Below are 22,298 nucleotides of genomic sequence, written 5' to 3' on the forward strand. Positions count from 1 at the left end.
CGTTATCTGTTGTAGCAGCCACAGCAAGCAACTTTAAGGTGACAGACAAAATTATGAGGGTGACTGGTGACACGGCCACTGGTGCTTATGGAGGAACGTACTCAAGTTCATGTCTACAATGTGTCACAAAAACGTGCTCGGTCAAAGGGTGACTTTTTTTAATCTTCCGCCTTTAAACCTGAATATTAAACTGGTGGAGATGAACCACTCAAAACCTTGCAAGCTTCGAACTCTATCGGATGACTGTGCTTACTGACTTAAGCCTGACAGGGAAGCTATTGCGGGTGGAGAACTTTCCAGAAAGAACAGACCGAGATCTCTCTCGAAGGAATTCAGTCACATTGCTGTCTCCCGGAGAACCACTAAATCAGTGACCACCTCTTCAAATCAGGAAGCCTCAGGACCCTGAATTCAGCCTGAAGCTAGCCGAGTCACCGATGTCCACAGACTGTATAGCCCTTTTATTTCTCTGGACTCCAATTTCACCAATCTGTCCTTCTCCACTCTGTAATCTATCTGTATGTATGTGTGTGTGTGTGTGTGTGTGGGTAAGTGAAAGCTGGAGTGTATTTTATTATTTTTATTTCGATCGGTTTAAGTACAATAAAGTTAACCTCTTTCTTTGTTAAAGTCAAGGAAACCTGTCTGATTAGCTTTTTTTAATGATTACGGCGCGTAAACAAGTAAATACACTCCGAATTGGCAAGTATGTCCACTTAAAAAAAAAATCAGTTGTGGTCAAACAAGGAGAGGGAAAAGAGGGAAACCCTTCGACCCCTCCTCACCTGATCATAACAGAAATTTGGGGTTTCTACGTCCAAGATCAAACTCAAAGACAAATGAGAAATTGGAAGCAGGAAATCAAATTGATCCCTAGCAATAATTTTAAAAATGAACTTCAATACATATTTTCTTCAGTGCTCGAGTACTAAAATGTCCACATTCGAGGCCAATACTTTCCTAGAACAGAGTGAAGTAACTTGGGACATTTTAAAAGCCCTATCCGTTGAGTATAGCTTGGCATTTAGAGATAAATATCCATCCGAAAGCTAGGAAACCAGAAATCCTAAAACTTGTGGCCAATCATTTTGAAATTGAAACTGAAGAACCGGGGACAGGCATAGAATCTGAAACAGACAGAATAGCATTAGCCAAGATTCAGCTGGGACTGCAGAGACTAGAGCTAAAATTCCAAGAAAAAGAAAAAGGGAGAGACAGGAATGGAAAGAGGAGTAAAAACAAGAAATGCTGGAACCACTCAGCAGGTCTGGCAGCATCTGTGGAAAGAGAAGCAGAGTTAACGTTTCGGGTCAGCGACCATTCTTCGGAACTGACAAATATTAAAAATGTCGCAGGTTATAAACAAGTGAGGTGGGGGTGGGGCAAGAGATAACAAAGGAGAAGGTGTAGATTGGACAAGGCCACATAGCTGACCAAAAGGTCATGGAGCAAAGGCAAACAATATGTTAATGGTGTGTTGAAAGACAAAGCATTAGTACAGAAAAGGTGTTAACGGACTGAATATTGAACAGCAGCAAGTGCAAACATGAAAAAAAACAGTGGGTAAGCAAACTGAACAAACTAAGATGAAATTAATGCAAAAAAAGGTTGTTAAAAAAAAAGAAAAATGGAAAGAGGAGAGTGAATTCCAGGAAAGGGAGAAAAAAGCTTTCAAGAAGGAGAAGCAGGAAAGAGAGTTAAGGCAGCTCGAATTGAATAGGGGAAGACCCAGTGTACCCATTGAAGGCACTGCTAGTTAGGGAACTATGCCTAGCTCAGGACCAAGTGGTGAACTCTTAAAGTTCTCTCAGTTAATACCAAAGTTCGTTGAGGGGTTGTGGAAGCATTTTTCATCTTATTTGAAAAGCTTACAAAACAGTTGAAGTGGCCAGAGGAGGGCTGGACTCTGCTATGCAAAGCAAATTAGCAGGAAAAGATCATGAGGTTTATTCCCTATTGCCTGATGAGAGATCATCAAACTGAGATGACCAAAAATGCGATCCTGAGCGCACATGAGCTGGTACCGGAGGCGTACTGCCAAAAAAAATGAATTCTCTGAAAAAGGCCTGAACAAACCAACATCAAGTTTGAAAGTGTTATGTGTCATGAATTGATGCGAACCCCCTTGCGAATTATGTTGTGCATTTGAGTATTAATGCCAACCACCATTTTATGCAGCATGTTTTAAGTTTGTACTTCTGTATTCTGATTGTCAAAATGGAGGAGAGAGGTCAGGTGGGACAGCCACTTGAGAAGAGGCTAGCTTTAGGACCCAGGAGATCCCTATCCAACCTGTGTGGACTCGAAACTGTGACCATTGGTGAGTACAGCCTGTCCTCCGTTATACAGCTGCCGTGTGCGAGAGACACATCTCCCTGAAGAAGCCACAGCCTGTCTTCAAGCTGCATTGACTTTTCTCCAAGGACTTTTCAATAAGAAAAATTTAAGAGAAGCCACACTTTGAAAAATCCAGCAAGAAACAAACCAACTCGAAGACGAGCTGCAGTAACAGCAGAAAAGGTCTGATTTTTACACGTTTCCTCTCTGTCTAAAATAAGGTGACTTCAGCAATTTAGCGCTCTCCATTATTACCTTTGAGAGTGCAAAGAATAAAAGAATGCAAGAGAAGAGATCTCTCCAGCTCCTCCCCTATTAGGCATTTCTCCAATTTTTGGACTCTTTATTTTGATAATATAAATGGACATTATTTTTAACTGAAATTCTTGTTAGTTTATATTTCTATTCAGTAAATGTCCTTGCCTTCTTTATGCCTTTAACCTTTCCCTGGATGTTTGTAAGCATGCGTGACTAAGTTAAACCCCTTCCCGAGTTTGTGTGTTAATAAACCCTACTTCTTTGTTTTAACTTTAAACTCCATGTTTTTGAAGCAGTGATTTGCTATTAGGGTTTAAGGGAGGGAAAGAAATTCAATCTCTAATCTAGTTACGGACTGGTGGTTGTAAAAACAGGATAATTTGATCAGAGGGAAAAAATTAAATTAACTGCCTTAAAAACAAGAAATGCTGGAACCACTCAGCAGGTCTGGCAGCTTCTGTGGAAAGAGAAGCAGAGTTAACGTTTCGGGCCAGTGACCCTTCTTTGGAACTGACCCGATCACTGACCCGAAACATTAACTCTGCTTCTCTTTCCACAGATGCTGCCAGACCTGCTGAGTGGTTCCAGCATTTGTTGTTTTTATTTCAGATTTCCAGCATCCGCAGTATTTTGCTTTTAAATTAACTGCCTGTTCGTGACATAAGCAACTCACTTTCAACTGATGGATATGGGCGCTTAAGATAGAGCCCACTTATGAAAACTGTAGAGAGATGATCCTCAAGGAATTCAAAAACTTGCTTCCCCTTTCCATAAAAACCTAGAGGAACAAAAGGTTCTGAGAGACAGGCAGCCAGCAACCCTTGTTAATCTGTTAATTATGTATCAATTGTTTAATTGTATACAGGTGAAGGGTGTTAATTGGGGTCTTACTTGAGCACTTATAAGCAGTCACTTACTGCGACTGGTGAAGATTTTGAGTGAGGGGCAATATGTTTGTAATCTTTTTACTCTACATTAAATGTGAAACAGAGTAAAGATAGGCTCCAGCATCATCCTTCCACAACAAGCTGTCTGGCATTTAACACCCTAGCTGATAATTCTGAGCTTGACCACAAGCCCTTGCCCCCAGGGAAACCCTGCCCTAGTCACTTCCAAAAACCTGAGGAGGATAGAAGGTGGGAGGGTGATAGGAGGATGAACAGCCATGGGCAGGAACGGAAAACTGGAAACACGGGACCCTTCTCAGGCCAGAAAGGAAGGTGCTGAGAATAGGAATGTTGCCTGAAAGCCTGTATGTTTCCATTGCAACAAGGCAGGTCACCTTCGAGCTGACTGCTGGAAGGTATGAGGAAAACCTGTAGGATTAGTCAGGAAAAGGGGCCCCGATAGAAAGTACAGCAGACCAGGCTGTGGCTCTAACTGCGGCAGTAAGGCCCTATAAATATTCTGCTGAGAGTGTGAGAGAACTTAAAATCCTTGAGAGTTACCAGGATTTTGTGTTCGAAGGACAAATGACCCCATAACCCCTCAAGTGAGGCAAAGTAAGCCCATAGTCATACTTAGGGATACATGGGCCATCCAATCCCATCTGCTGGGAAAAGGCATGACCTTTCCCCCAGAGAGTGCGTTGAATGCCAAAGTATTAGTGAATGGTATCAGGGAAAGGTATATGGCCATACCTTTATATCGGGTGCAGCTGGAGTGTGACCTTACTTCAGGACCGGTAACCGTGGGGACTGTCTCTAGTTTATCTGTGGACAGGGTTGACCTGCTCCTTCTGCTCCAGCATGTTTTGAATTTTCTCCCGAACCTGGGTCAGTTTCCCTGGCGGGTAACTTCCCCAGTGGTCTTAGAGAGGCTGAAAGAGGACAGGGAGGCAGAGCAGTTACAGGGGAAGGTCTGTGGCATTTTCTGTGACTGTGTGGTGACCCAGTCCATGGCGAAACAAACTCCGTCAAAGGAGGCTGAACTGGCGCTGTAGACGGATGACGCTGCTGTCTGGTTATCCGAAACATCGTTCGGGAATTAAGAGAAACCAAAGGAAGTGTTAAGCGGGTCTTCCTTGGTCAAGGCTCAATAAGCCCACCCAATGTTTAAAAATGTTAGCACAGACTGCCCAAACTGAAGCTGAAGCAGAGGGTGTTCCAGAGTGCTACTATTTAAGGAATGAGGTGCTGATGAGGAAGTGGAGACCTCTTCACAGACCTGCGGACGAAGAGTGGACAGTGATCCACCAGGTAGTGGTGCCGCCAAGGTACTGTAGGAAAAAGCAAAGCCTGTGCCACATCAATATGTTAAAGCAGTATCAGAGACGAGCGTAGGTCTGTCAGACAGTCAGGAAAGAGGAGGGCAAAAGGGACAGTGAGGACGAGTTAGAGGGAGGCCTGGAGGATTCCCAAATCGAACCCCTTACTGTCCGGTTCGCTAGCACCAAAGTGTTGGGGAGATTAGACACCGTACTGTCCTATTTAAACACAGAACAGAGAGGAGTCCTCGCCAGGCTGCTCACAGCATTCAGAGAGATCTGCAGGGACAAACCAGGGTGCACAACCCTAGCCCTACATGATGTGGATATAATAGAGACCCTTCCCATAAAGCAAAATCCCTATTGCCTTGGTCCTGGGAAACTGACCCAGGTTCGGGAGGAAATTCAGAACATGCTGGAGCAGAAGGTAATTGAGCCGAGTCAGAGCAGCTAGAGTTCCCCAGTTGTGCTTATGCCCAAGCCCGATGGCTCAACGAGGCTTTGCAATGATTACAAGAAGGTTAATGCAGTGACTAGAGCTGACTCCTACCCAATTCCCCCCTGGAAGACTGTATCGATAGAGTAAGAAATGTCATCGACAAAACAGCACAGTGGTGCAGTCGTTAGCACTGCAGCCTCACAGCTCCAGTGACCCAGGTTCAATTCTGGGTACTACCTTTGCGGAGTTTGCAAGTTCTCCCTGTGACTGCGTGGGTTTCCTCCCACAGCCAAGGACTTGCAGGTTGATAGGTAAATTGGCCATTATAAATTGCCCCTAGTATAGGTAGGGGAATTGTGGGGATGTGGTAGAAATATGGGATTAATGTAGGATTAGTATAAATGGGTGGTTGATGGTCGGCACAGACTCGGTGGGCCGAAGGGCCTGTTTCAGTGCTGTATCTCTAAAATATAAAAAAAAAACAAAGATAGACTTGTTAAAAGGATACTGTCATGTTCCCTTAACCACCCGAGCTAAAGAGATCTTGGCTTTTGTTACCTCAGACGGCTTATTCCAGTGTCAGATGATGCTCTTCGGATTAACAAATATCCCAGCCACCTTTCAACGGCTGATGAACCAGGTGGTGGCTGGCCTACCCAACTGTGTAGTGTTTCAGTATGCAGTGACACTTGGGGGAGACTACCTAGAACAGTTAGAAGCCCTGTTCCGAATGTTACAGTCGGCTGACCTAGTGGTAAATCATGCAAAGAGCTAGTTCGCTGAAGTTCAGGTAACCTACCTAGGGCATGTTGTGGGTCATGGTGGGTGCTGTCCAGAGCAGTGAAGTTACAGGCGTTGATGGATTTTCCTGGCCTATGGCCAAATGGAAAATGATGCGATTTTTGGGCACGTGTGGGTTTGACCACAAGTTCCTCCCAAACTTCACCACCATAGCCGTCCCACTGACAGACTTGTTACAGAAAAGAGTGAAGGTAGTATAGTCAGGGAGGTGCCATACTGCTTTCGAGAGGCTGAAAGCTATTTTAACGAATGGACTGGTGCTAGCAGCTGCAATCTTTAAGAAACCATTTATAATGGGATTGATGCTAGTGACCTAGGAACAGGTGCAGTCCTGCTCCAAGGTGAGTCAGGCATTGGGAGACCTAGTTGGGTATTTCTCCAAGAAAGTAAACAGACATGAAAAGAGATGCTCTACTGTGGAGAAGGACATAGCTTATACTGACCACATTCCTTTGACATTTGTGAAGAAATTCAAAACTCAGAATGCAAGGCTGTTTTGATAGAGCCTGCTTTTGCAACCTTACCACCTAATGATTACCCACATTACAGGGAAAAACAATGCGATAGCTGATACTTTATCCAGAGTCTAACTCAGCACAGAATCATCCCAGATGAAAACTAAACCAGAGCATAGCTATGGCAGTGTGAGATTGATAAGTGAGTGTTTGAGGATGAGTGTTTGTATATAGTTTTTATTTTTGCAATTTTATAATGAAATGCTCCTATTGTTGAATTTCACTTGCCTTGGTGTGGAGGTGTCATGAAAAAGTGCTAGATCAAAGGATGATTTTTTAATCCACCAGCTGGAAACCTGAATATTAAACTGGTGGAGACGAACCACTCAAACCTTGCAAGCTTCGAGCTCTGTCTGCTGACTGCTTTCTGACTTAAGCCTGACTGGGAGCGTCAGTAGAAAACTTTCCAGAAAGAATGGACAGAAACCTCCTTCACTCACAGAGAACTTTCTAGAAAGAAAAGAGATTTCTGTCAAAGGAATTCAGTCTCATTGCTGTCTCCCTTAGAGCCACTGAATCAGCGTCCACCTCTTCAATGGCAATGCTCAAACATTGTTGACTATGATGGCTAGGCCACATCGATAGAATGGATGATGGTCGCCTACCAAAAAATGCACTGTATGGCGAGCTTGATGGCATCAGGAGACTTGTTGGGCAGCCAAAGTTAAGATACAAGGACTCATGCAAGTGAGGCATCATTTCATGCCAGATTGGTTCAAACAGCTGGCAACAGTCTGCTCATGACTGAAGCACTTGGCACCAAAGTCACCACACTGGAGCACAGAAATTTGAAGAACTACATGTTCAGATTGCCAAAGAAAAGCACCATTGCGAGAAGGAGTGTGTGACAGTAGCCTCTGCATCAGCAAATGATGACCTCAGACACCCCCATTGCAACTGGCAATGCCTTAGAATCGTAGAGTTATAGAACACAAAAACAGGCCCATCGTGTCTGTGCCAGCCATCAAGCACCTATCCTAATCCCATTTTCTAGCACTTGGCTGGTAGCCTCGTTTGCTATGGCGTTTCAGGTGCTCATCTAAATACTACTTAAATGTTGAGGGTTCCTGCCTCTACCACCCCTTCAGGCAGAGTGTTTCAGATTCCAACCACCCTCTGGGTGAAAACATTTTTCCCCAAATACCCTCTAAACCTCCTGCCCCTTACCTTAAATCTATGTCCCCTGGTTATTGACACCTCCACTAAGGGAAAAAGTTTCTTCCTATCTTTGGCAACAATGCAAAGCCAAAGAGAGAGTCAATAGTAGGTCTGAGGTAGCTGAGGGCTGTGCCATCAATGATGGGAAAAAAGAGAGAAGGGATATGCCAAAAGCCCAGATTCAGAGGACCTGCCCTACAATATATTTCAAATCTGCCGCCTCCTGTGCTGTAATGACTCTATGTCTCTTATTGATTTGAGAAAAGGAATTCCTTTCTTCAGATACGTTTCTGAGTGGGTTTTTTTTAAGGAGAGGGTAATGTTGCAAAGCCAGAAGTAAGCAGTTTTGGTGATTAATAGGATGTGGAATTTGAAGCTCAGCTCTGGGTTAAAAGGACATGAAAGTTTCACATGGCCAAATTCTGCCTAAGCAAGTGGCTGACAGGGAGAATGGAGATTACAAGGATAAACAAAGAATTTGCATTTATATAGCTCCTTTCACAACATTATGGATGACCCAAAGCACATTACAGCCAATACACTTTTGAAGTATAGCATGTCTTGTAATGTAGGAAAAATGACAACCAGTTTGCACACCGCAAAGTCCCACAAAGAGCAATGTGATGATGACAAGATAATCTGTTTTAGTAATGTTGGTTGAGGGATAAAAATTGACCAGGACACTGGGGAGAACTCCCTTGATCTTTGAAATAGTGACTTGGGATCTTTTATGTCCACCTGAGTTAGCAGATGGATCACCAGTTTAATGTATGATTCGAAATACACACCCCTGGCACTGCAGCACTCTCTAATTACTGCACTGGAATGTCATCCCAGACTCTGTTTAAATTTCTGCAGTGGAACTTCATCTCACAACTTTGACTCGGTGCACAGAGTGCTACCACTGAGCCACAGCTGACATCTAACAATGGGTCGGGCTTCCTGATGCTCATTCGGAAGGAATTCTACCATTCTATTTCATCCAGCATTTAATGACAAGCAATCTGAGAACATACAGGTAGTGGAGAGGTGGAGTTGGATGTCATGAACAAACGATTGGAAGGTGATTGTGTGTTTGTAGATATCACCAAGTAGATGAGGAAGAGAAGTTATGAACTTGAAAATGGACATTGCAGGATTTTGGATACTCTTGGATTGGTGTGACAACCAGAAGCTCGGGGTCAGCTTTTGGGCTGAATGAGGTGTTCCGCACAGCAGTTACCTAATCTGCATTTGGTTTCTCTAATGTAAAGGAGACTGCGTTGTGAACAGTGAATACAGTACACTAAATTGAAAGAAATACAAGTAAATGCAAGTCTGCAAGCATGTCCGAGTTTCCAGTTGCTTGTCATTTTAATTCTTCACCCACTCCCACTGGCCGCCTACACTGTTCTCGTGAAGCTCAGTGTAAGCTCAAGGAACAGCACCTCATCTTTCAATTGGGCTGTCGTTGCCTTTGTGTGATTATTTGAGCAGCGCCATCTTTAGTTCTGGCAGTTGCCTGCACGTCGCAGACTATGACGTTTTAGTGGCACAGGCTGCATTTGCGCAGGGGCGGCGCAGTGGTTAGCACCGCAGCCGCACAGCTCCAGCGACCCGGGTTCAATTCCAGGTACTGCCTGTGTGGAGTTTGCAAGTTCTCCCTGTGTCTGCGTGGGTTTCCTCCGGGTGCTCCGGTTTCCTCCCACATGCCAAAGACTTGCAGGTTGATAGGTAAATTGGCCATTATAAATTACCCCTAGTATAGGTAGGTGGTAGGGAAATATAGGGACAGGTGGAGATGTGGTAGGAATATGGAATTAGTGTAGGATTAGTATAAATGGGTGGTTGATGGTCGGCACAGACTCGGTGGGCCGAAGGGCCTGTTTCAGTGCTGTATCTCTTAAAAAAAATGTCACTACATTGCCACCTAGTGGTTGCGTTGTCAGCAAACACAGCCTATTTAAAATTTGTTACATCTCTAACTTTTCCAAGTTCTTACAAAAGGTCATTGACTAGAAACATGAACTCTGTTTCTCCCCCCTCAGATGCTGTCAGACCTGCTGAATATTTTCACATTTTCTGTTTTCATTTCAGATTTCCAGCATCTGCAGTATTTTGCTGTTGTATGGGAGCTTGTGAGGATAGGTTTGGGGGATTAGGGATCAGGAATGGTTGTGGAAATTTAGGAAAGAGGGAGTGGCCAGAAACCTCTAGGCAAGATGTCCCCTGCTCCGCCTGTGCCCACTGTGTCTGCCACCCCCCTCGATCACTGCCAGCACTGCCTACTCAAGGGAAGTGATGAAGTTGTGCTTTCTTTCACCTCTGGTCCTGCTATGTGCTATCTTGTCCTAAAAGAGAAATAGTGATAATTGTGAATGAATGATTGGCAGGTGTGTGCATGCGTGTGTGTGTGTGTGATGCACCACTTAGCCGAAGAGCTTTAAGATGAGAGTATTGCCTGTGGAAGATGCAGTCCTGTGGGATGTGTGAATGCTAGTATATAGTTAAATGGTGGTATGGTGCAGTTCTTGAGAATGTACTTGTAAGATGGGATCTTGGCTTGACCACTCATGTCAAATTGTTTTAACTTTTTTCTGGTAGTAGAGCCATGTCCTGGGAGCAGGGCTCCTGGCTGTGACCTGACGATCTCTTCCCACAACTGCAGTATTTGCCTCTGTGGCTGCCGCCTTCCCCTGCTGTACAGGACAGCCTTCCTTCTCTGTTCCTTCACTAGGATCTCCTGTGCCCCATCCGAGAACCTGTGAGCACTTTCCCATGGTCCTTAAACCATCCTGATACCTGCCGTTGTCAGTCAGCCAGTGCACTCTACACCTTCAGTGGAACTGTGCACCTAAAGGCTATGTGTACCGTTCCATGAAAATTGTTCCTGATCTGCATTTGAATGCTAAATATGCAGGTCTCTGGTTAAGCACCTCCAGGCACATTTAACTCATGGCAATAAGCAATTAGTTGCAAAATTTCAGGCTAAAACCAGACTTTGCACAGGCGTTTCTTAATAGCGTAGTACCCACTTAGTGCCTATTTTCACCTGTTGCCCAAAATAACCTCCAGTACATAAATGCAAGTTATCAATTCATGAAAAATTATAGCAAATCTTGGTTTACTGGGTTTGCCTTAGTGATATGGCAACTTGGGAACCTGTTAGCAATTATGTTGCTTTCCACTGACAGCTTACCATTAATCATATTTGTTCCTTCATTCATTACAGTTCATTAGGCAGACAAATGACTGTTTTAGCTTGGTATCCTTGTCTTTTGCTTAATTTGCCTACATTTGAACAAATTATTTGTTTGGAATAGTAAAAGCTTAGCTGTTGAATTAGATCAAATCTATTTCGCCAATTTCCATTTGAAATAGAAACTCCTGAAATTCTTCTAAATAAAAATGTTAAATTAATTTTTGATTGTCCTATTTTCCAAATTTTAAAATGCAGTTATGTATGTGTCATGGAGTGGTTAAAATCACTTATCCATGATTCTTTCACAGATTGAAGGCCAAGGTCACGGTGCTGTATTTGACTGCAAGTTTTCACCAGATGGCCAGCACTTTGCCTGCACAGACTCACATGGGCATCTGCTTATATTTGGGTTTGGATGCAGTAAATTGTATGAAAAGGTAAGCCTTTATATTGCTTTGTTTTATGATCTTCCAATTACTTGTATCTATTTTAATTGCACAGTCTGCAGTTGCACTTATACCTGATGAAACAAATGAAGTAATGTTTCTGTACTTAATATAGGTAAAAGCAACATAATCTCAACGTATTGAATCATTTTGATCTTGAATGCTAAAACTGAGTAGTTCTTCCACTTCAGTTTTGCACCTGCATAAAAATTGTGTAAAGTCCATTAAGTTGCCTGTGTAAATAACAATATGTTGTAAATACAGCTTTTATTGTTAGCTTCCTTCTCGCCCGTGCCCTTCCATGCTGTTTTGGCCTGAGCAGATCTTCATATTGACTATCTTTCTAGACATATGAATGTCTGAAACTGGTGCGGAGAATCCTAATGTCTGTTTTTGTATTGCTGTTTGATAGTTTAGTTTCCCTAAAGCACATTTGGTGTGTAATCCTTAACTATACATTCTGAAGGTCAAGTGTTCAATCCCAGATTCTGCTGAATTAACAGATCTCCACCCAGGCTACAGTTTTCCCTGGCAATCCCTCAATTAGGAGAGGGGAAAATCAATCGGGGTTTTGTTTTTGAGTCCAATTCATTAAGCCTATTTAGAAGGTGCATGGACACTGACATCTGTTGAGACCAAGATAAATCTTGACACTGAAACTCTTCCTGCTTGAGTATGCTTACACTTACTACCTGGAATAATGATAACTTGCATTAATACAGCATCTTTAATATAAATGTCAAGAATGCTTCACAAAGGAGCTAACAATACAGAGCATGAGAGGATTTAAGAGAATTCGATGAAGACACAGTCAAAATGTAGTTGTAACGGAGGCAAGGAAGAAAAATGCAAAGGCTTAAGGAGGAAGAGTGACTTGGAGCCAAGTTAGTTCAAAGTATTAACATCAAGTGAAGAATATTGGAATGGACTGCACAGGAACACAGAGTCGATGGTTGGGATATAGGGTGAGGCACAGCTGTGGAAGGATTTATAAACAAGGATTTTTAATTTGATGTGAGTGTGCTGTGGGCAGGGTTGATGGGTGAATGAGACCTTAGTGAATGGCAGGGTTTAGGTGGCAGGATGCCCAAGGACACATTGTACAGCCAGCTCACTGGTATCCGACCCACCAGCCGTCCATGTCTCCGCTTTAAAGACGTCTGCAAACGCGACATGAAGTCCTGTGACATTGACCACAAGTCATGGGAGTCAGTTGCCAGTGATCGCCAGAGCTGGTGGACAGCCATAAAGGCAGAGCGAAAGAGTGGCGAGTTGCAGAGACTTAGCAGTTGGCAGGAAAAAAGACAGAAGCGCACAGAGTTCTCCGCACAGAGTTCCAAGGGGCGGCACAGTGGCGCAGTGGTTAGCACCGCAGCCTCACAGCTCCAACGACCCGGGTTCTATTCTGGGTACTGTCTGTGTGGAGTTTGCAAGTTCTCCCTGTCTCTGCGTGGGTTTTCTCCGGGTGCTCCGGTTTCCTCCCACAAGCCAAAAGACTTGCAGGTTGGTAGGTAAATTGTCCCTAGTATAGGTAGGTGGTAGGGATATATAGGGATAGGTGTGGATGTGTTAGGAATATGGGATTAGTGTAGGATTAGTGTAAATGGGTGGTTGATGGTCGGCACAGACTCGGTGGGCCGAAGGGCCTGTTTCTGTGCTGTATCTCTAAACTAAACTAAACACAAGGAGAGAGCCAAATGTGTAACAGCCGTGACAACCAATTTTATCTGCAGCGCCTGTGGAAAAGTCTGTCACTCTAGAATTGGCCTTTATAGCCACTCCAGGCGCTGCTCCACAAACCACTGACCGCCTCCAGGCGCTTACCCATTGTCTCTCGAGACAAGGAGGCCAAAGAAGAAGGTGGCAGTTTTGGGCGAGGTGAAATTGGTCTCGACTTAATTATGAAGAATGGCCTCTTGGGCACTGTGCCTATTGGATTATATTTCATCACTAATTGCTGCTTTTAAGAGAGTAGATGTCATATATTTGTCGTTCCTGCTTTAAGTAAATTTCAGTAAGAATGATAAATTAAGTGTGCAGTAATTTGGTGTGGACATTTTTATATAGCGCACTTGGCGATTGTCATGTATTTAAATATCCTCACCTCTAATGTGCATGCCGATAAGATCAGCAAATGCAAAGCTGGATAATCAATTTCTATGTTGGAAATAACTCGCAGAATACCAGGACAGTTTTGTTTGCTAAGATGTCTTATGAAACTTGGTAAGTGCATACTTTGCATTGTATGGAAACTGATGTGTAAAAATCTGCTTTGTTTACAGATTCCAGAACAAATGTTTTTCCATACTGACTATCGGCCGCTAATTCGTGATGGGAACAATTTTGTCTTGGATGAGCAGACCCAACAGGCTCCCCATCTCATGCCACCACCATTCCTAGTGGATGTGGATGGGAATCCTCATCGAACAGAATATCAGCGATTGGTGCCAGGACGTGAGAAATGTCTGGATGAACAGCTCATACCACAACTAGGATATGTGGCAACAAGTAAGTGACTTGGTTTTGCAGTAAGTCATAGAAAAGCCTTTTAAAAAGGTTGTTTCAGTACGTTTTCCATGAAGCAAATGATTAACATAACACTTTTGTTTATCTATGTATTCATGAAGTAATGGTATTTTTTAAGTCCTGTCGTCTTCTACTGACTGAACGAGCAGGCATTATTAAAGTTTGTAGCTTTAGTTTTGATTTTGTACAGTTTCTCCCTTACAAAATGTAAGTACATTATGCTATGTATGTTCAGTTCATGCCATGCCATATTATTCAGGCTTATTGTATCTGTCTTCACAGTAGAAGACACAAAAACATACTGGAAATAGTGGGGAACCAAGGGTGTAACGAGGAACTTAATATATTAAAGAGAAAGTACTGGAGAAATTAATTGGACTAAAAGCTGACAAATTCCCTGGACCTGATGGCCTAAATACTAGGGTTTTAAAAGAGGTGGTGGCAGCAATAGTGGATGCGTTGATTTTGATCGTCCAGAATTCCTCCGATTCCAGAACAGTCCCAATGGATTGGAAGGCAGTGAATTTAACCCTGCTATTCAGGAAAGGATGGAGAGAGAAAACAGTGAACTATAGGCGTTACCCTGGCGTAAGTAGTAGGGAAAATGCTATAATCTATTAGGAGTGTGGTAACAGGCCACTAAGAAATTCATCATATGATTAGGCAGATACAGGAACAGTAGCAAAGTGGTTATGTTACTGGAGTGGTAATCCAGAGGCCTGGACTAATGATCCAAAGACATGAGTTCAAATCCCACCATGGTAGCTGGGGAATTTCAATTCAGTTCATACATCTGGAATAATCTGGAATAAAAAGCTAGTGTCAGTAGTGACCATGAAACTACTCATTTGTCATAAAAATCCATGTGGGGTTCACTAATGTCCTTTAGGGAAGGAAATCTGCTGCTTATCTGGTCTAGCTACATGAGACTTCAGACCCATAGCAACGTGGTTGACTCTTAACTACCCTCTGAAATGGCCTAGCAAAACACTCAGTTGTATCAAACCGCTTAAGAAAAGTCTAATGGGGATAAAGCTGGACGGACCATGCAGCATTGACGAAAGCACCAGACACAACAAAGGCACAATCAGCCCAGTCAATCCTGCACCCTAGTCCTCCTCACCTAACATCTAGGGATTGTGCCAAAATTGGGAGAGCAGACCCACAGATGAAACAAGCAAAGGCCTGGCGTGGTCATTCTCACTGAATCATGCCTTTCAGCCAATGTCTGACTCCTCCATCACCATCCCCGTGAGGTGGCAGCACTGTGGTATAAAGTTGGGAGGGAGTGGCCCTCAGAGTTCTCTACATTGACTCCAGACACATGAAGTCACACAGCCTCCCTAAGCTGATGGATCAGTACTCTTGCATGTTAAACACCACCTGGTAGAAGCACCTGAGGGTAGCAACGCCGCAGAATGTATTTCAATGCCCATCACTAAGAGCAGCTCAGTAGCACCACTACTGACCGAACTAGCTGAGCCCTGAAGGACATAGCTGCCAAAGTGGGCCTGTGGCTGATGATGAGAACACCAACATGAGGGAAATATCTACTTGACCGCACCCTCTCAGATCTACCTGTTGCAGACGCACCTATCCGGAACAGTATTGGTAGGTATGACCATCGCACACCCAAGCAATTTTCCACTTTGGTTCATTGATGCCAGTGTCGTAGCTGTACTGAAACAGTTTGGCAAGGGGTGCAGCTAGTTTTGGAGCAGAAGTCTTCGGCACTACAGCCAGAATGTAGTCAGGGCCCAAAGGTTTTGCAGTATCCAGTGCATTCAGCCATTTCTTTGTATGCTGTGGAGTGAATGGAATTGGTTGAAATCTGGCATCTGTGGCGCTGGGGACATCAGGTGGAGGCTGAGATGGATCATCCACTCAGCACTTCAGCCTGAAGATGGCTCCTTGTGGAGAGGAAGTTCCGTCTTCACACTGAAGACACCCTCCAATATGTTGTGGCACTACTACAGTGCTAAATGGGATAGATTCAAAACAGACACAGCAGTTAAAACTGTGCATCCATGAGGCACTGAGCGCCATCAGCAGCAGTGGAATTGTATTCCACCATAATCTGTAAGTCCATGACCCAACATATATCTCACTCTAACTTTACTGTCAATCCAAGGGACCAACCCTGATTCAATGAGGAGTGCAGGAGACCATGCCAGAAGCAGCACCATGCAAAACCTAAAAATGAGATGCCAACCTGGTGAAGCTACAGCACAAGACTACAGGCATGCTAAACAGTGGAAGCAGCATGCTACAGACAGAGCTAAATGATCCCACAACCGGTGGATCAGATCAAAGCTCTGCAGTTCTGGTACATCCAGTTGTGAATGGTGGTTGGACAATTAAACAACTAATGAGAGGAGGAAACTCCATAAACATCCCCATCCTTACTTATGGTGGAGCCCAGCATGTCAGTGTAAAGACAAGGCTGAAGTGCTGAGCGAATGATCCATCTCAGCCTCTACCTGATGTTCCTAGTGCCACAAATGCCAGCTTTCAACCAATTCGATTCACTTCACAGGATTTGAAGAAACGGCTGAATGCACTGGATACTGTAAAGCCTTTGGGCCCTGACACCATCCTGGCTGTAGTGCTGAAGACTTCTGCTCCAAAACTAGCTGCACCACTTGCCAAATTGTTTCAGTACAGCTACAACACTGGCATCAACCCGACAAAGTGGAAAATTGCCCGGATGTGCACTGTCCACGAAAAACAGGACAAATCAAATTCGGCCAGTTACTGTCCCATTAGTCTAGTCTCAATCATCAACAAAGTGATTATACTGTCGACGGCACCTTCTTTCAAGTGGCATATACTCAGCAATAACCTCACAATGCTAGTTTGGATTCCGCCAGGACCAGTCAGCTCCAGACCTCATTACAGCTTTTGTCCAGAGGCTAGAGTTGCTGCCTTTGACATCAAAGCAGCATTTGATTGAGTGTGTCATCAAGGAGCTCTAGTAAAAATGAAGTCAATATGAATTGAGGGGAAAACTGTTTACTGACTGAAGTTGGTTGTGATTGTTAGAGACCAATCATCTCAGCCCCAGGACATTACTGCAGGAGTTCTCAGGGCACTGTCCTCGGGCTAACCATTTTCAGCTGCTGCTTCAATTATCTTTCCTCTAACATAAGGTCAGAATTGGGGATGCTCGCTAATGATTGCACAGTGTTTAGTCTCATTCACAATTCCTCAGATAGTGAAGCATGCCCGCATGCACAAGACTTGGACAAAATTCAGGCTTAGGCTGATAAGTGGCAAGTAACATTCATGCCAGGCAATGACCATCTTCAATGAGCGAATCTAATCACCTCCCTTGACATTCAATGGCATTACTATCGCTGAATCCCCCACTGTCAACATTCGGGGTGGGCGGGGTGGTATGTACTATTGACCAGAAACTTAATTGGACCAGCCTTGAAATACTTGGCTGCATACTTTGTGTCTTTGGGGGTCACTTACGTAGGAGGTATCTCCATTGCTTGAGCTGAATCTTGGGATTTCCAAGCTTGAGAGGCAGCTGGAGTCACATCAGGGAGGTTGAGTGTTTCCTGGATCGTATATTCCAGGAGTTGGCCACCCCACAGGCAGTGAGAGTTCAGGATAGTAGATGGGTGGCCAATCGGAAGAGGAAGGAGGTGCAGGAGTCTTGGGGATCCGTGCTGCTCTCACACTGGTACTCAGCTTTGGAGACTGTTGGGTGTGATGACACCTTGAAGGGGTGCAGTCCAGACCATGACAGCAATGAGCGAAGGGCTGCACAAGAGGGAACAGCAAAGAGTAGAAATGCACTCATTATAGGAGATTCCACAGTTAGGGGGACAGACGGGAATTTCTATAACTATCATCGTGAGTCATGCATAGTGTATTGCCTACCCAGTGCCGGCGTAAAGGACATCACGTAGAGGGTACAGAATGTTCTGCAGGGGGAAGGGAGTGAACCAAAAGTTGAGGTATGGGTTGGTACCAATGACAGAGAGCGCAGGTATTGAGGTCTTACGATTAGATTTTCAGGAGCTAGGGAGGAAGTTAAAAAGTAGGAATTCGACTGAAGTGATACCTGGATTACTGCTAGTGCCATGCGCTAGCAAGAATAGAAATAGGAAGATAGGGAGGATCAATGTGTGGCTTGAGGCAGGGTGTAGTGGGGAAGGCCTCAGATTCTTGGGACATTGGGAACCAATTCTGGGGCAGGAGGCACCTAGCCAAAAGGGATGGGTTGCACCTCAACAGGACTGGGACCAATGTCCTCGCAGGGAGGTTTGCTGGTGTGGTAGGGGCGGGTTTAAATTAAATTGGCAGGGGGATGAGCACCAGCTAATAGAAGTAGAAAAGAGGAATAAGATGCATAAAGCAGTGAGAGTGTTGGGTAGGTAGTACAAGAGAAGGAAGTAGTACCGTATTACATAGGAGCAGACTAAGAAGTCCTTGAAGCGGCCAACATCCCCAGCTTATACACACTACTGAGTCAGCGGCGCTTGAGATGGCTTGGCCATGTGAGCCGCATGGAAGATGGCAGGATCCCCAAAGACACATTGTACAGCGAGCTCGCCACTGGTATCAGACCCACCGGCCGTCCATGTCTCCGTTATAAAGACGTCTGCAAACGCGACATGAAATCGTGTGACATTGATCACAAGTCGTGGGAGTCAGTTGCCAGCATTCGCCAGAGCTGGCGGGCAGCCATAAAGACAGGGCTAAATTGTGGCGAGTCGAAGAGACTTAGTAGTTGGCAGGAAAAAAGACAGAGGCGCAAGGGGAGAGCCAACTGTGCAACAGCCCCAACAAACAAATTTCTCTGCAGCACCTGTGGAAGAGCCTGTCACTCCAGAATTGGCCTTTATAGCCACTCCAGGCGCTGCTTCACAAACCACTGACCACCTCCAGGCGCGTATCCATTGTCTCTCGAGATAAGGAGGCCCAAAAGAAAGACTAAGAAGGACTAGGAGGAATACAAAGACAGATTTACAATGCATGAATACAACACACAAAGTATGGTGAATAAGGTTGGTGAGCTACAAGCACAAGTAGCCATGTCGAAATATGATGTAGTGGCAATAACAAACTTGGCTTAAAAATCGTGAGGTGCTTAATATTCACTGATGCAAAGTGTTTAGAAAAGATAAGGAAGGGAAAAAGGCGGGGTGGCAGTACTGATTAGGTTGTAGTTTTGGAAAGGGAGGATATCTTTGAGGGGGCAAAGACAGAATCCATTTGGTTAGAATTGAGAAGCATAAAGGATATGGTCATGCTACTAGGGGTAGTCTGTAGGCCTCTAAAAGGTGCGAGAGGGAGAGAGGAGCAAATCTGCAGGGAAATCAGAAGTGCAAAAAGTATAGAGTGGTGATATTGGGAGACTTAAATTACCCAAATATTGTTTGGGCTAATGTTAGAGTAAAGGCAAAGGAGGGGGACGAATTGCTGATGTGTTTAGGAGAAATTCCTTGCTCAGTGTGTTCTCAGCCTAACTCAAAAGGAGGCATTGCTGGATCTGGTGCTGGGGATTGAGGTGGGCCGTGTCTGTAGGGGAATACTTGGGCGAGAGTGATCATTGTACCATAAGGTTTAGATTAGTAATGAAGCAAGGAACAATCTAAAGTAGAACTTCTAATTTGGAAGGGGGCTAACTTCAATGGGATGAGAGGGGATATAGCCAGGGTAAAATGGAACCAAAGACTGACAGGAAAAATTGTAACGAAACTTTGGGTGATATTTAAGGAGGAGATGTTTCAGGTACAGGCTAGGTAAAGACTGAAAGGTGACCTCATTGAAGCATATAAGATTCTTAGAGGCCTTAACCAGCTAGACGATAGGCCACTTTATTCTGGGGGAGAAATGAAGTGTTTAATTTGGCTGTTCTTTGGTAGGTGGCAAACTTTATTTGATGTGCTATGACCTGTGGAGTAGCGGGATCGTAGTCTCAGGATGAGAGGTCGGCCATTTCGGATTGAGTTGAGAAATTTCCACTCAATGGTTGTGAATCTTTGGAATTCTATACCCCAGAAGGCTGTGGATACTCAGTTGTTGAGTGTATTCAACTCAGAGATTGATTAATAGATTTTTGGACATCAAGGGATACGGGTTAGAGCAGCAAAGTGGAATAGAGGTAGAAGATCTGCCAGGATTTTATCGAATGGCAGGGCAAGCTCAAAGGGTCGTATGGCCTACTCCTCCAATTTCATACGTTCTTACAGGGATGATTTCGACCACCCATCCTCTCCAACCCTGATATCCCCCTCCCCGTCCACTGCCATCACAGGCTCCCCCTTCCCAGTTGCTGCCTCAGCCTTTTGAAGAGGTAATCTTTTAAATAACTGTCTAATATTGATATGTTAATAGGTGATGGTAATGTTGTAGAGCAAGTGATTGGGCAGCAAACAAGTGACCAAGATGAGCAGAATATGGAACTTAGTGTTCTGGATGGCATAATTCGAAATTTACAACAGGAGCAAGACCAACGGGTGAGAGCCGAACAACATGGGATAAGTAATCCACACAACAGGATCAGCACACCTGCAAGAGGTACAACTTATGTTATTAAGTAATTGTTTCTAGAGTGTCTCTTGTTTGCAGATAGCACACTAAAATGTCAAAAATATTAAACTCACTAAGTGGTAAAATTTGAGTACTTTATTCAAGATAGCCGGGTCTTAGAGTAATTTAACTTTGTACAACTGGGCAGCATGGTGGCATTTAATTCTGTAATTATTTAAAAATACTGCACCATATTGTAACTCGACTTGCTGTGGCAATCACACATGCACAAAACGTGCTTGATGTTTTAAAATGCATCAGACATGACGTGACTGATATGATAATTCCAGTGCTGCTGTTTGAAATAAATTGATTTTTGCACCTTCAAAATGAATAATGTTTCTGGGCAGCACAAAAAATAAGGCTTGAAGTTATGGGAAATTATCTTTAAACAAGAGGTATTAAAACTGGTTATAATTTCATAAAGTGCTTAAATTTACAAAACAATGGGGGATAGAAAAAACTGAACTGACTAAAATATAAATGTTTTTATTTTAAATTGTTTAGTGCTTTTATTTTACAGTGTTAATGCCAGGAGTAGCTTTATTACTGTATTTAAGTAGCTTTATTGTAGCATGTTTTATTTCAGTGTCAGCGTGAGAGTTTTAATGCAAAACAAAAAGCCAGCCCAAACAATGCTCAAAAAAATTGCCAGTAGTCTAAAGATTAATTGTTGATGCTTTTGTTTTTTTGTGAAGTGTGATATAGTATTTTCGTTGCAAACCTATGATTTAAAAAAAATTGGGTTCACTGTGAGGCAGAGGTCAAATAGTACGGTACATGCAGTATTCTACCTACACAGTTGTATATTCCTAATGCCATTATGATGTTCCAAGCCTTGCCTTAGTTATCCTGAGTACAGCAGTGGTTGCCAATCCCATAAGTGGTCTGCGTGTCTTGTTTGTGTGCGGGCTGTTTGATATCTAACAGTGTGATGGCCTGGGGTATAGCAACATTTTAAAATGATTTTAAAATGTGTTTTGCACTTGTACTTTTTCAAACTCTTTGCAAGAAGACTAAGAAAATACTCAAGTGAGACCAGGATAGATAAGCTGCTGTATTTCACAGCGAGTGAAAGTTATTAACCAATTCATTTACCTCAATCGGCATAACGATATAATGAACAAGCTACACTTCCCCACATCAGCTGGTATTTTTACTTAAATTTAAACCAAGTAACTGCCAACCGCACTCCTTCATTCCCCTTCTCAGCATGGAAAAAGCTTACACAAACAGCTTTCTGTTTTATTAAAACATGCAATTGCTTTTTTACAGCCTTAGTTAGAGCTGATGTCCCGTCTCTGTCTTTTATCTTTTGTTAACCTCCCTCTGTTCATAACTGGAAAAACGGCCTGCTGAGACCCTTAGCAGGTGCTGAGGACCAGAGAGTTTCAAGTGTACTGGGTGTGCAATGTTTATCAATTATTAAGACAAGTTAATTAATTGTATGAGTTCTGTCTAAGGATTTTCAATCTGAACCATTAACTGTCTTTCTCCACAGATGTTGCCTGATCTGAGTATTTTTTTTTATTTCTGGCTAATTGCTTATTGTTTACAGTATTTGAGGAAAATAACTTTTATTAACAAATTAACTAGTACAAATGCACTTTGCCTTAAAAGCCCACCATTAAATGCAACACCTTTTCCAAATTTTTTTCTATGGAAAATTGTTTTGTTCAATCTTAAAATGTGAAACATGATAGTCATGTAAGTCACCTGTCAAACTTACATGTTATCAAAAATATATACTCCAGCCTCATTAAACTCTTGAATTTTCTGTGGAAAAACTGCTAACTGATACATAAATTATTAAAAGTAGCAACACAGGTTGATAAGACCATAAAGAGTTCAAACAAACTTGAGGTTCATTTCTAGAGGACTA

The 22,298-nt window shown here is 43.4% G+C and overlaps 1 protein-coding gene across 2 annotated transcripts in view; it reads left to right on the top strand.

Annotated features, from left to right (window-relative positions):
* LOC137374683 (bromodomain and WD repeat-containing protein 3-like) overlaps nucleotides 1-22,298 on the top strand; it is a 197,287-nt gene that overhangs the window by 73,198 nt on the left and 101,791 nt on the right. For both annotated transcript variants that reach the window (XM_068041166.1, XM_068041167.1), the window contains exons 16-18: nucleotides 11,204-11,332; nucleotides 13,624-13,849; nucleotides 20,222-20,404. In XM_068041166.1, the coding sequence (XP_067897267.1) occupies nucleotides 11,204-11,332; nucleotides 13,624-13,849; nucleotides 20,222-20,404 (538 nt within the window). The remainder of the gene's footprint in view (nucleotides 1-11,203; nucleotides 11,333-13,623; nucleotides 13,850-20,221; nucleotides 20,405-22,298) is intronic.

Source organism: Heterodontus francisci, chromosome 10 (assembly GCF_036365525.1).
Source record: "Heterodontus francisci isolate sHetFra1 chromosome 10, sHetFra1.hap1, whole genome shotgun sequence".
Classification (NCBI taxonomy): Eukaryota; Metazoa; Chordata; class Chondrichthyes; order Heterodontiformes; family Heterodontidae; genus Heterodontus; species Heterodontus francisci.